The following is a 14,896-nucleotide window of genomic DNA, read 5'->3' on the forward strand; positions in this document are numbered from 1 at the left end:
CGACAAGAGTGTGTTATGTGTGAAATCAGACTCACTGACACTGTGTTGTGGGTTGACATGTTTACTTCTCACTAAAAGGCCCAGATATTGCGTTATTTCAGTCGTAGCTATTTGTATCACCGGCTTTCCCAACAGATTCAACTGACCATACTGGAGGTTGGCTTCAGGTTATGTCGTTTTCAACAAAGAATGCTCAAGAATCATAGCATACATGACATTGAAGTGTAAAAACTGGATTTAATTTGAAATGTATAGTCATTTGAAAAAAACATGTACGTTGAGCATTAACAATGCTTTTGCAAGGTCCACACATGAGTTTCACAGAGTTATGTACATTTAGTATACACATGCAAAGTCTACAATGAATCAAGATGGTTCAGCCTTATGCTGTTCAAATGGGTAAATGTTTAGTAAGATATCTGTTTTTGTACTGTTACAGTAGAATTAACAATATCTAGACGCCGTCAACATGTACACGTGATTATTTGTTTGTGTACCTTTATTGTCTAGTAGCGTTATCAATACATGGCGTTATTGTTGGAAATATTGTGTCCATTGAGAATACATATCATTTACTTTTCCCAAGAGAGACTGTTGACTACACATGAACAAAAAACAAATAGCATCATTTTTAAATATTCCGTAACTGTATTTTCGGTAGAAAATTTAGTCACACCACTTTGATCCTACTGATGTAACCAATGATATGTTAACATAGCAATTTTGCAAATGATGAGGACACCAAAACACATGTGACCATGAATAACGACTGTTATTACATATAGTTTTATTTTAATGAGCGAATTATATCGAAATTGCAGTGTTGTACTTTATCATGTATATGCCCGCCAGTGTCGGTATTAGCGTAGGAAAATTGCCCGAGTAATTTACAAACAGTATTTATACCACCTATCCGTTCATTTATTCTTCATCCCGCAACATGTTTGGCCATATTGTATTGCTCTTCTGTGTTCTGACAGTGGCTTCTGGTAAGTACTAAAGTTTTATATGATTGGTTAAACATTGAAAAGGATTGTATACACATCATTTTGAAATATTGGATCATAACAAAAATAAGAGATCATAACAAAAAGTGTTGCTTATAGTTTTAAGTAAACATTACACGGGCACTTCAATCGTTTTAAGAGTTTCGGATTTTTTATGATTTAGACGTACGCAATGTTTGCACATTATCTACTTCTAAGGAGGATGAACATCAAACCGTTAATATTAACTGATAATTATATTTACCCTAAATTTCGTCAATAATCTGCTTTATCTTTCTTTATGTGCATATAAGTGCAACAACCACACAGAAAATAAGGGGTTTTATTATTTCCTGGGAGTAGATTTTTTTTTATAACTTCCTGTGAGTTGAGGGTTATTATCACCACCAAACAAGTATGGGTAATTATAGTTGTGGTTAAAACTCTCAGCTTCTTTGGTGATTGAAATAGACAAGATGTCCTATGTTGTGGTAACAACTTGTATTTCCTGGATGGTGGGATTAACTCATTACACCTTTGCTGGTAACATTAAACACTACTGTATGAGTGGTGGAAACAAACCCTTCATTTCTGGATTGTGGAATTGACCCTCTGGTCCCTGGGTGTATTAACCTATCATACTTTGAATATGGTAAATATGTCCTATTCCTTAGGTGATGGTAATAATCTCATTCTCTCCCGTTAGTGGTCAGTGTCATTACATCAGGAAGGTGGTTATAACCCCAACGTCTTTGGGTGATGATAAAATCCAGAGTAAAATAATCCAGAGGTTATAGAAAATGAGTAAAATTAATTTCAAAGAAAATCAGGTGAATCCATTGTAAAGCTTAGGGCCAATTGCAAATAGATTACCGAGAGGGACAGATAATTTCACAGGCAAGTCTAGGGTAAAAGGAAACATGGGTCCAATGTGAACGGTACTGAATTAACGGAGCTTCGGGACAATTTGTTTCATTTGTTAATGGAATTGTCGATAATATATCGCCGTCTAATACTTTCTTTAAAATTGAGTGAACAGATGAAAGCAATTATCCTACTGAAACAATTCAACCTGTTCCCGCCATTTTCATTATTTTCAGCCCAGAGTCCTATCAGAGTACGCCATTATATAACTGTCAATGCAAACAACAACATCCACTATGGTGACAGATCCCACGTTCAATACCGGGGTAACGGTTTGCAACCAATTTGCAAGCAGCTGGACCGTGACCTAATGATCGATAAACTGCTATATGACAGAATTACTATTGAACACAGCGGATCATATCATACGGCGGGTGGAGTGGTGTCAGGTAAGTCATGGCGGGTCATATCCATGCTATCCGGAGAGGTTGCAGATAGGTATCAGCGGGTCATACCCCATTCTAACTGCAGAGGTGCCAGGTAGGTCATAACGGGTCATAGTCCATTCAAGCGGGAGAGGTGTAAGGAAGGTTAAAGCGCGACGACCCATTCTGTCGTAACAGGTGCCAGGTAGGTCAGAGCGTATCAACGATGTATCATGACAGGTGTCAGATAGATCACAGTAGTTCATAACCCACGCTATCGGGAGATATATCCGGTAGGTCTAACCTGGTCAAACCCCAATCTGTCGGTAGAGGTGTCAGATTGGTCATAGGGGATCAGAACCCAATCTGTCGGTAGAGGTGTCAGGAAGGTTATGACAAGTCATGTACCATTTTATTTCAGGAAAGTCATGAATGGTCATTCACCAATTGCTCTCGACAGCTGCCAGGTAGGTCATGAAGGGTCACACGCAATTCTATCAGGAGAGGTGCCAGGTAGGTCATAGCGGTTCATACATCATTATATCGGTACAGGTGCCCGGTAGATTATAGCTGTATTACCACCTTTTTTTCTAGAAAGGTGTCAGGAAGGTTATGACGGGCCATACACCATTACATTAAGAGAGGTGTCAGGAAGGTCATGACGGGCCACACACCATTACATTAAGAGAGGTGTCAGGAAGGTCATGACGGGCTATACACGATTTCATTTAGAGAGGTGTCAGTAAGGTCATGACGGGCTATTCACGATTTCATTTAGAGAGGTGTCAGGAAGGTTATGACGGGCTATACACCATTACATTTAGGTGGTGTCAGGAAGGCTATGACGGGAACATAAACTTTCTTGACAGGTGTTAGGTAAGTAATGGCGAGCATACCACATTATTTTATTCAATGGCACAATGTTTATTAATTTCCTACAAAACTATTTTAATTAGAAGAAACGTTCATTACCTTTATATGGTATATCATGATTAAATGTGCGATTAGACCAATATTATCACGTAAGAAACTGAAACCATAGCGTGTTGATATATAATCATAATGCTACTCTACTAGATCTCTTATTCAGGAGATAGCAAATTGCTAATTTGGTAACAAAAAAAATATCCGTAGAATTAAAATTTGCGTAGCATGCTATTTCTGTAAAATATCATTTCAGTTAAACAATAATTAACATTACTTAAGCGAAACACCACTTCAGTAGCAGTAGTAAACTGTAACAGTAGAATGTTTATACAGTTTAGCAAAACTCAGTGCAACAACACTATTCGAATACAGCAAACCTATTTCAACGAAACAACACAAATTTAATAAACACTATACGTAATAACAACAACACTTGCACACCATTTTTAAAGACCACGTTTAGAATTGCACACTATTTCAGTGAAACCGTGGAACATAGCAGCTTTAACTGTTAGTGGTATCAAAAAAGATCTCCAGTAGCAATAGAAGCTATTTAACTAGCGGTTGAACAATATTTCAGTAGTAGTAGAAACTAATTCAGTAGCAGTAAAACATTGTTTCAGTACCAGTAAAAGCTATTTTAGCAGCAGTAATACACTGTCTCAATAGCAGTAAAAACTATTTTAGCAGCAGCAGTACTCCGTTTCATTTGCAGAAGATTTTTTTGACAAGCTTTAGAACACTCTTTCAGTAGCAGTAAGACACTGTTTCAGTAGTAGAAGGAAACATTTCAGTAGCAGTAGTACACGGTTTCATAAGCAGTAGAATCTTTTTAGTAGTTGTAGGACACTGTTTCATTAGCAGTAGAACCTAATGCAGCACCGCCTGCTTTTCAGTACAACAACAGCATTTCAGTTTAACGCGAATTCAACAAAACAATACTCAGCGCAACAACACCATTTCAATACAGCACAGTGCCATTACACCGAAACTATTTCAGTACAACACTATTTCAGAAAAGTAACTTTCATGCCAAACACTGTCATCCGATATCGTTTGATATATTAATTAACTATTTGTGATTTGACTCACATGTCAATTTTATTTTAAAATGTTCATAATAGCATCAAAATTCATTTGATATCATGTTCCAATAAGTTGTGTCGAATAGATGTGTTTGTGAGCTATTAAACATGCAGTCCCGTTATTAAATATATCCCAACAATAATCATAATACTGTGACATACTGCAGCAAATTTTGAGTCGCAGGTGCCTTTTTTAAAATGTACTTTTAAATATCAAAGCCACATTGCCATATTCTGTTCCTTGGTGACAAATTAGGTGTTTTATTCCAGGTGTTGGAGTAGAGTTTCAGCAGGTTCATGAGAGTGACCAATCATTCCGCACACTTCTGATACTTGTTTTTAGAAATGAACAGGTAGGGATATTTCCTTAAACACAAAGTAACATTTATAAACGTTAAATTTATGCAAAGATAATAATTTCATCATTTAAAATCTGAATCGATTAGGGTGCGCGAAAGAATCTGCGTTTCTGCATTTAATTGCATTATATCAACAAACACAGGTTATTGTTTGGCACTGAACACGGATTTGTACATACAAACAGTGTGTTATTTCGAAGCAACATGACTGCGTTTCGAAATTCCCTTCCGATGAACTATGGGGTTATAACAGACATTTGTTCATTTTGCAATTATTGAATTAACAATACTTTTGGATGCGCATATGACAAAAAAAACCTGCAAAACCTGATCTCTGTTACTCCACTTAAAATATGATATTGCTTATGAAACAAAAATGATGAATGTTTCGGACCTACCTAAGCATGAACTATGTTTTATTCTGTGAGCACTTGTCAGTATATTTTTTATCAAAATTCGTGTATATTTCAGGATTTTTTTTGTTTTGTTTTCATTTTTTTTAATATTTTTAATATTTTGTTTATTATGACATATAACGATAATAAGGAGCAAATCCCAATTCTTTGACAAAGCAAAAGGAATGGTCATCATACGAGCGAAAACCATTTGTTATAGAAACTAATAGACTCTTTTTGGCGGGAAACTAATTCCACAGTAATTTGTAAATTGAAACTGGCATCTCATCCGCAGATATTATAAGTACAAAAGGTTGTATATATGAGTCAGGTTTGACAATGTATTCAGTAATCTTATACTTGTTTTATGTTAGTCTTGCATGAAGATAAAAACAGGTTTACTCTCTTTTCAGGAATACACAAATTTTCTCACTCTCTGATCACCCATCCGTCATGCTCCCGTCGTGATTTTCTAGAAATGTTTCTGATACATTGTACGTGAGTTTACATAAAGCCTTATATTGCCTTAAGATTGTTTTGTTTTATATTAAAGGAGTCTTTAGTTGTCGGTGGGCATTGTAATCTCATATATCGGTAGTTCTGGCGACTTAGATTCGACTTTGTAGCTAACGTCACGCTACCTCAATTGGAACAGTTTTCACAGTTTTCAGTGATATTTAAAAATACATGACTTGTATCTAGAATGTGTCTTTATTCTTGACAAAGACTACCCTTGGTGGTTCATTGATTTTCAGAAAAAGTTAGACAAGTACACGAACTGGTACACCATAGCACAGGCTATGAAAGTTGTTTTAATTTCTACTACTTGATGTGGCAATTGCAACAAAATATGTTGCTTTTATAATAAAATACTGAACTACAATTGCATATAAACACTTTTGTCCGGTTATAAGGACATCAATCAACATTTAACCATGCCTATAATTAACCATTTCAAAAACTTCTAAACTTTCGTCGACGTTCGTCGTATTTCTAGTCTTTAATTTGAAGACATCGTCTACTCTTTAAATGTCACAGACAACAAAACAGTTAGGTAGACATTCTATCTGTATGGTTATATCATCAGAAGAAAATACACAAATTAAATTATAAAGGACTATTCGAACCATTTTTTTTAACTGTGTACCAATTGGGGTAGCATACCAATTGTGATAGCGCTACATAAACTCCTGTAATCATTTACATGTACCCTAAACCAACTACCAAAGTCTGGCGTATTGCAGTCATGTTATATTGGGGTTTCAGAAGTTTTAATTTCTGCAAATCTCTCGTAACGTTGTTTTTGAGCTAGGAAAGATTCCTCATGGGGACAAACATACACAGGAAGCACTGCAACGAGAGAGAAGGATAGTTATACAAACCTCTGACAGCCGGATAAAATATACTCAGTATCTGACAGGTTTGTCATGTAAGAAAGTGATATGTCATTAATATATTGCAAGTGCCAATGCAAGGTATTTACATTTTGTTTTGACCTCAGTATAAGAAATTTACCCATCGACGCTTGGGGGTATATCAAACTCCCAATTTACGTTGTGGTGATCCCCCAGACAAATAAACTCTCAAATAGGATTTCTGGGTCTATAAACACATCGGTAGGATTTAAGTAGGGGCGTTTAAGTGGGAGGGAATATAATTGTCTTTTGATTACCTAGTATATAACATAATAGCTAAGTGAAGATCACATGCAGTGACATTACAGCGAATTTTGTACCGCTATTAGTGTGTAATTATTGTAGTATCTGTATAAACGTCCACTGCTATAATGTGTGTGTTTGACAGACCATATGTAGGGGTCAAGCTAGTAGTTAAGTAATTATATCATGCTTACTTTCTGATACTGACACTTAAATGAGTGTGTCATATGTCTGGAATTTAGGCAAAATAGCACTCGGGATTGTAACGTAATATCAACATTTTGGATGGTCTGAAACACAGATGCTTAAAAATTATATATATACAAACACATTCAAGCATCAACATTCAAACTTAAAAAATACAAATTTGGAGATAATATTGCGATTTCTTTAAACACTGTTCTAGACAGGTGGCCAAAGTAAAAACAAGACCAGAAATTTCGTTAACTGTGATTGAATTAAATGGAGTTTCCGAAAGGATAAGTCATTAGCCGTCTTCAATTGGCGATACAAGCTTTACACACGATACTTACTTTATGTGACACTAAGGACATAGATTAATGATAATTCATTAGTGAAGTCACATTGGAATGCATATTTAACATGTCACACATTAACTACCGAATATGAACAATTCCTAAACTATATCAAAATATAAATACGCGAGCATTAAAAACTTCGCATACTCTAAATATGAAACTCATGTCAATATACATATTTGCGAAAATATAATATTGCTTAAGCGATTATGATTGTGTAATGGAGAACAGTGGAACACATGGAAGTCATATTTGTAAAACTGTTATACCCATCTTTAAACAGACCTGATATTTTACATGCTAATTAAGTCGGGTATCCTCATTTAGAAACAAAATGTAGAAGCAATTTAGAATGTTCAACGTCGGGAAACAAAACAGTTTGAAGGACTCTCTAAGCGTTCTTACACGGAGCGTTTTGGCAAAAAGTAGCATTGATAACATTCTCATATAAAACGATCACGAGTTGACAAGGTTGAGGAGTACCAGAGGCTACCGGAAAAGACAAAGAAGTCAAAGAATGGTCCTATCTCACTGCACTGTTGTTTTCCTATACACAGTAACCTCCCTTAAACTTCCGTTTGGTAGAGCTAAAAAAAAAGGTTGGACAAGGTATCGCAATCGGTTAACGATAGTATAACAATCGAAAGTCCATAGTTCAAATCTCAATCCAACACGACTAAATCTTTACAATTATTTATTGTTGATTAAATTCTGTTTATTGCATCTTCATTATTTCTCATAAAAGTCCTGCAAAGGATTATTTAAAAAAAAAAAAAAAAAAATCAAAGCTACAATCATGCCGTAAAACAATTTCCAACACCTAGTTGCAGTTTTTGACAGCGGTACGGGCATCGTTAAATGTAACAATGTACCACTGAATTGTGCAACCTCAAATGTAGTCCATGTTATTTAGTGTATTTTCTGTGGTTTTATATAGGTTGATGAAATAAGAGGACAATTACATAATTATACGTCACCGAATGAATGGTCATCTTTCGGTAGTGAACCATGGAGAAAATCAATGTTGATATAAACATTTCAACTTATATACCATATATAACCCTGTTGTAGACAAAAGAATGAGCATAAAATAAGATGTCTAGGCATTCTTGAGCCGTATTGATGTAAAAAAATAACACGGATATTTGACATGTGTCTTGAGCCTCCTTTAAGGGGGGGGGACGTTTTTGAGCTCTTATATTGCTTAATGTCGAGATTTACATGTTGGAGTTAATTCAACATTCAAAATCTTGTTCAGACGGACGGACAAATTTACAACACAGTGTTTCCAGAGATGCAGGCTGATAAAGACTACGGACAAGTTGTTTTGGTGGCCTGAAGATTCAATAAGGAAATATTTTATGACATTTTGTGATATTAACGTCAGTGCTTTAGATTATGTTAATTAGTGTGCCTTGTTGTTTTGTTGTCACTAACCCGGTTCTCGCTTGGAGGGCGCGACATCCCCTTGATTTAATTTAGATGTTGTAGTGGAGCAGTCGGTCGTATTCCTTTTAACAAAGAACTTTTAATCAAGCGCTATGATAAATAAAATTGCAGAATATATCTATTCATCAATTGTAAAATTAATAATCATGGTTTTTTCACCATAAGTTCAGAATTACATTTGTATTCACATTTATCCTTAATTGTGATATATAGATAAGTATTTATATGTTTACGCCGGGGATTTTAATTACTTTATCAATAGCTCACGTCAGGGATGGTTTATGATTCTTAAATACTTTTAAAATGAGCTGTAACCTATTGTAGTTAATTTATAAAATGCAGTGCCTATGAATTTGTCTAGAAAAGTGCTGAAGCGTAAAGTGGAAGTCCCATAAAAAGGGGAATATTTACGACATACAAAACGGTACAATAAAATTAAAATCTCATTACTTTAATAGATAATTTTATTTTTCATTTGATAATAGCGACAACATGTGGAAGATTTACAAATCAGGAGTAATGTCCCTTTGATAGGAAAGAAGTTATGCGCTTCACTGTACATGCAAGCTCCGTTGATAGATATAATTTCCAACACAGCCAGAATGTGGATATTTTGGTCCAGCTTAAGTTAATTTGTATAGAAATAGATATGTGGGCATAATCTATTGTGCTGTCGCCTTGAACTGCTATAGATACGTAGTGGTATATTAAAACGTCATAGCGTCAAGTAGCCAGAGATAGCAGACACATCTGTCAGGTGCCCACACTTACCCAACACGACCAGCATGGCGAAGGTTGTCCTGTACCTGGCTCTCTTTTCTCTAGTAGCAGGTAAAGTTATTATTGGTCCCTATATGCAGCAACGGCCACAGGGGTTCGGTTTCGGGATACTTTCGGATAATAATAAACCTATACACACCAGTAAATAACAGTGTAATGTTTAGGTTGTTTATTAACCAAAAGTATCCCGAAACCATTTTTATACCTCGGTACCCTCAATTTGTAATGGTTTTAGAATGTGTATAAACACCGGATAAAAAGTGTTGCTGTTATTTACTGGTGTGTATAGGTTTATTATTAACCGAAAGTATCCCAAAACCGAGCCCCTGTGACAACGGCAATATGTATCGAATGAAGTAAAAGAATCATGTATTTCTTATAGAATTGCCATCAATAGCTTGAGATCGTATTTCTCCCCAAACTGATCGATTTTCAGGAAATGATACCTTTTAAAGATATACACATCAGAGAAGTTGAAAAATGCCAGAAGGAAAGTTTTCTAATATGTATTTTTGGAAAAAGGAGTCAATATCGAAAAAACGTGTATGTCCGTGTTTTCGTTTTGGTGCTATGATTGGTCAAATATCCCATTTAAACATATCATGTGATGTTTAATAATGATTTTATGTTTTGACCGTATTCAAAATAAAGTCAAAATCTATGAATGTTTGCGCTATTGATTAATACAGTATATTCCTCTAAATTATGAAAGGAAAAGTTCTTCAACTTGTTTTTTCACCTCAGAAGAGCAATTTAGGTTACCCTTTCCCTTTATTTTTAAATGGAAAAAATACTCTCTTTTTTAATTTCTGTTAGGTTAATCCCTGATATAAAAAGTTATGATATTGAACTCTAGTAAATATCCAATGGATCAAAGGAAATGTGTTTCTCCTCATGAATCAGCCGAAAAAAATCCTTATGATTTTGCCATATTACCTTCGTGCCGTTTTTCACCTTTTGTGGTCAAAAATCAAAATAGTTTCAGTTAAACTAAATAAGAAGTAAAATACCAATATTGGTTATTTTCCGCTTTTTTTGTTTATCATTTTCATAAAATTAAATTGCGATACAATGCCACTTTAAGAGAAAAATCAAACGCCAAAAAAGCATTGCAAAAGGTTCAAAAATACACATTTTTGGGGATATTCAAATGGCTGCCAAATTGATCAATTCTTTAAAAATAATCCAGTTTTTGTGCAAACTTGGAGCTGCATAAATACATCTATATCATTTGATAGTGTTTTGATACATATCCAGAAGCTTAGATACACGCCACTCCTAGTCGTCAGGTTATCGTTGAAGGACGACATTTGGATACTACCAGTGCTCTCTAGGCTGTGTCACAAACAATAGGCAGCACATATGCTTTCAAAATTGGTTGTAATTTGTTAAATTTTACAAAAACCCGTTACACCACATAACAAACGGGATTTAAACCTCAGAAGAGTACATCGGTAAACCAGGTATGAGCTGATATCAACATTATATTCAATGAATTTATAACAGCAATGAGCAGGTCCATTATGATATCACCTTATAGTTCTTTCTTATCAATACACACTGTATACTATTGTCACCAACACGTATTGACATGATGTTTATTCATATGTGGTACACTATCTTAAATTGATATCAATATTTCTTATTGATTTGATATTATTTCTTCGCTTTCTTTAACGTTTGCAGTATTCTTATTTAAAATTAATTATGATATTTCATTGATCAGAATATACAGTTGTACTGTAGAATTATCTATTCGGTGGTAATAACATTTAAGGTTTTTTTGTGCTTATTCCAAAGATGAAAATCATTATAACCGATAAATAATTAATCGTTGTAGTTCGGCTTTTTTATAGATATGTGTTACGTGAGCATTGTCGTCATACGTGTGCACGTGTACGTTAATACGTGTACGCTGATTAGAGTACTGCTTCGCCATGATTTAGTGTATAAACCACGAAAGTAGTTGCCAATCAGTGTTTCACATTTATTATTTAAAACTAAAATTGCATTTATGTCAAATCTTAATCGATGTTTTACACTATTACATTTGAAATGATGAAGAATATTTTATAAAACCTTTAGCCACGTTTTATAGTGATATCCTATGGAGCCCCCGAGCGGCGGGGCGTGTGTCTGTCTATGTGTGGGCCCTACGGAGTGAAGTGCCCCAGTGGTTACGACTGTAAAGGAAATGGGTGTGGCCACCAGTGTTACAGATCCCCAGACTACGTCCAACCCGAGGGTTCGTTATATCCATTTGTACACTCAATATGTTATGTTCAGATAAATAGTTATTGTGTTTACAATATACCCTGAAGTATTCCTACATTAATATATGATTAATAAAATTTCAATAAAAAAAAGCTTTACAGAGTCATTAGGAGGTCAAATATTCTTTTGAATATCATTAATGGATGTTTATAACGTATACATGCATTTATTTATTGCTAACGGTTAAAAGATAAAATATATTTGATAGCATTGAACTTTTCTTAGTTGACATTAAAAGGGGATATGAATACCACCAGGGTTATATTTTCAGGAGGCGATTATGCTAATTTTCCTGTAGCTCTTCTGCACTCATATTTCATATGAGTATCAACTAAAAAAATCTCAACTATGGCCAGTACAATAAATGAATTCGACTTTTTGTCACATAGGTTCTTATATAAGGGTTGTTGATACTAAAGCGATAATAAACACTAGTAGAACATGGATTGCAACTCCTCAATAACCGCAAAATTACCATATGCATAAAATCAAGAAGAAATCATATTTATCTTAATATTTACAAACTTACCATTTTACCCCACTTCGTATAACCATCGAATTTCTCTATGTAACTGGTAAACCGTCACCCAAAGACACATTTACATTTATATAAGTAACTGGTAAACCGTCACCCAAAGACACATTTACATTTATATAAGTAACTGGTCACCCAAAGAAACAATTACATTTATATAAGTAACTGGTAAACCGTCACCCAAAGACACATTTACATTTATATGAGTAACCGGTAAACCGTCACCCAAAGACACATTTACATTTATATAAGTAACTGGTAAACCGTCACCCAAAGAAACATTTACATTTATACCATCAAAATACCATCAAATTTTTCTTAATTACTACTTAGCAATTACCCCCAAGATACTACTACATTTATCTTAAGAATACCCGATAAACATTACTACAAGAAACCATCACTGTTCTATAAATAGCCCGTAAACTATAACATCGAGAAACCCTTCACCTATCTGAATAACTCGTAAACCCTCAACCCCAAGAAAGTATCGTACTTATCTAAGTAATTCGTAAAGAAATCATCACCTTAATCTACGTAACGCATAAATGCGACAATATTACCTATAAAGATAACCCGTAAACCATTACTCCTAAGAAAATCATATTTATCTAAATAAATCGTAAACGATCACCAAATAAACAATCACCTTAATCTAAATAACTCGTAAACCATCGAATGTCAACCAAAATAAATCATTAACAGGTAAATTTGATCAGGTAAAAAATAAAAAAATAAACCTCTCATTCCGAGAGGTGTATGGTAAGAAACTTCAATCGTCGTTATATCTTTTTTTGTTATAAGTTATATATAACTTTTGAGCAAAACCCTCGGCAAGTCTTCGTTTTACCCAAATCGAAAACCCCCTGGGTGGCATATCCATTCCTACAGCTCTTGACATAATTTCCAATCAAGCAAAGAAGCCAACACACACCTTGAAAATATGTCTTTCACAATCACACTCAGAAAACATCGCACTTAAATGAATCGGAAAATTATGATAATTGCAGCCTTGTTTTACGACAGTTTGATTATGCCGTAATGATATGTAATGAAGACTTAATTATCTATATACAGGCTGTGTGCTCCGCTCCTGTCCCGGGCAATGTCTTCTCGGATTTACCAAAGACTCCCAGGGCTGCGACACATGTGAATGTGATTACTCCGCGCTACATAGTTCTAACCAAGGAGCCTAATCAGCCAAGCGTAAGAGAAATAAAACTACTAATAGTGTTCTCTCCATGGTCGCTAATGTTTTCATTAAACTTGTATCTTTTCCACCAATAGGTATTTTTGGGTAAAAATTTGATCAACTATTGAAGAAGACACATGATATTTAACATACATGTACAACAAACAGGAAAACATATGAAATTCAATTGTAATGCCATTTACATATGATTCTACTATTACTTTTAAATTGTCTTCTAATATTTACCGTTTATGTGGTGTATGGATGATACGGTTGTCAGTTAGGGTGATACACTAACAAAATCCAATACTGATTTGGAAATAAAATCGTAATTCGAAACTATAGCAAATTGTGAACTAAAAAGAAAGATTAACATGAAAAGGTACAAAGAGAAAAAAAAACAGGTAACCATCTTCTGATTCATCGACGACACACGCCATGTAAATCTAAGTAATGGCACATCCTCAAAGCGCTAACCAGGGTACTTACAACGATAAAACAATGAAAGCCAATTAGTATATTTCATAACGTCGACCTCCATGTCATACAAAGACAAAGCATATATATCACAATAAGATCATGATGAGGACTATAAAACGTGCCCGTAGTCTTCATCGACCTGGGCCTCTGGAACCCTGTATTGTAAGGTTTCTATCAACAGTCGACCACAATCATCGAAATCACGCGCAAGCTCTTAAACACCGCATGTTAGGGGGGAAGCAGGAATGATACTATCAAAACAGGGGGAATAATTTTATATAAAACAGCTTTATATTTTAATGCGACTAAGATTTGGGATATATCATTTAGATATGATTTTGAGTTAGGAAGATGTCATTTGCCATTTTAATATTATGATTTAGGAAGATTTCATATCTTTTTCAGATTATGGGTTTGGGCAACGTCATATGAATATGATTATAATAAGTTCAAACGTCATTTGAAGTATATGTGTATGCAATCATATGCAAGAAACTACTTTATGCATCGACTCCAACAAATATTACTTCAAAATATTGTTCAATCTCCTCAAAGTACCGATATTAACCTAGATTTATAAGGGAGACAATGTATAAAATGCTTACCCTTCCGGAACGCCTGGGTTTATTCACTTTGTACGTTTCAAAGATCTCCATGCAAATCTTGCCTTTTATCATCTTTCGTTTTGGTGTCATCGCTATTAAGTTCGAACTGCGGTTTTGTTCACACTTCTCCATTCGTTGTTTTTCTCCATTTACCGTTTTACACTACATAAACAACCCATGTATAGAACGAAATCTACAAAACGTACACTCTATCTCAAAATATAAATCTTAATATTGTCATGTTTTCTTTCAGAAGGCTACATTATTCGAATGACAAAGATGGGCTCTATTTACATGTGAGCATTATGTTTACGTGAATAAATGAATAGTCAAATTTAAAGGC

At 34.7% G+C, this 14,896-nt stretch overlaps 2 protein-coding genes across 3 annotated transcripts; both read left to right on the forward strand.

Annotated features, from left to right (window-relative positions):
* The first annotated feature begins 855 nt into the window (after nucleotides 1-855).
* LOC110459833 lies at nucleotides 856-5,567 on the forward strand. Its single transcript, XM_021512286.1, has 4 exons — nucleotides 856-989; nucleotides 2,087-2,299; nucleotides 4,558-4,640; nucleotides 5,455-5,567. Exons 1-4 carry the CDS (start codon nucleotides 941-943, stop codon nucleotides 5,479-5,481), a joined length of 372 nt encoding a protein of 123 aa, XP_021367961.1. The 5' UTR covers nucleotides 856-940; the 3' UTR covers nucleotides 5,482-5,567.
* A 3,843-nt stretch (nucleotides 5,568-9,410) lies between these two features.
* Nucleotides 9,411-14,896, forward strand: LOC110459834. 2 transcript variants are annotated; one of them, XM_021512289.1, is made up of 4 exons: nucleotides 9,411-9,518; nucleotides 11,566-11,712; nucleotides 13,354-13,482; nucleotides 14,807-14,896. In XM_021512289.1, exons 1-3 carry the CDS (start codon nucleotides 9,473-9,475, stop codon nucleotides 13,470-13,472), a joined length of 312 nt encoding a protein of 103 aa, XP_021367964.1. In that variant the 5' UTR covers nucleotides 9,411-9,472; the 3' UTR covers nucleotides 13,473-13,482; nucleotides 14,807-14,896. The 2 variants fall into 2 exon arrangements, with proteins under 2 accessions (XP_021367964.1, XP_021367965.1); XM_021512290.1 differs by having other exon boundaries at nucleotides 14,810-14,896.

This window comes from Mizuhopecten yessoensis, unplaced genomic scaffold (genome assembly GCF_002113885.1).
Source record: "Mizuhopecten yessoensis strain PY_sf001 unplaced genomic scaffold, ASM211388v2 scaffold10227, whole genome shotgun sequence".
In the NCBI taxonomy this organism is placed as follows: domain Eukaryota; kingdom Metazoa; phylum Mollusca; class Bivalvia; order Pectinida; family Pectinidae; genus Mizuhopecten; species Mizuhopecten yessoensis.

Coding starts and splice junctions, on each gene's coding strand:
- LOC110459833 (XM_021512286.1), top strand. CDS start 941: ATGTTTGGCCATATTGTATTGCTCTTCTGTGTTCTGACAGTGGCTTCT. Junction 990..2,086: donor TGTTCTGACAGTGGCTTCTG/GTAAGTACTAAA, acceptor CATTATTTTCAG/CCCAGAGTCCTATCAGAGTA. Junction 2,300..4,557: donor GGCGGGTGGAGTGGTGTCAG/GTAAGTCATGGC, acceptor GTTTTATTCCAG/GTGTTGGAGTAGAGTTTCAG.
- LOC110459834 (XM_021512289.1), top strand. CDS start 9,473: ATGGCGAAGGTTGTCCTGTACCTGGCTCTCTTTTCTCTAGTAGCAG. Junction 9,519..11,565: donor TCTCTTTTCTCTAGTAGCAG/GTAAAGTTATTA, acceptor CACGTTTTATAG/TGATATCCTATGGAGCCCCC. Junction 11,713..13,353: donor AGACTACGTCCAACCCGAGG/GTTCGTTATATC, acceptor ATCTATATACAG/GCTGTGTGCTCCGCTCCTGT.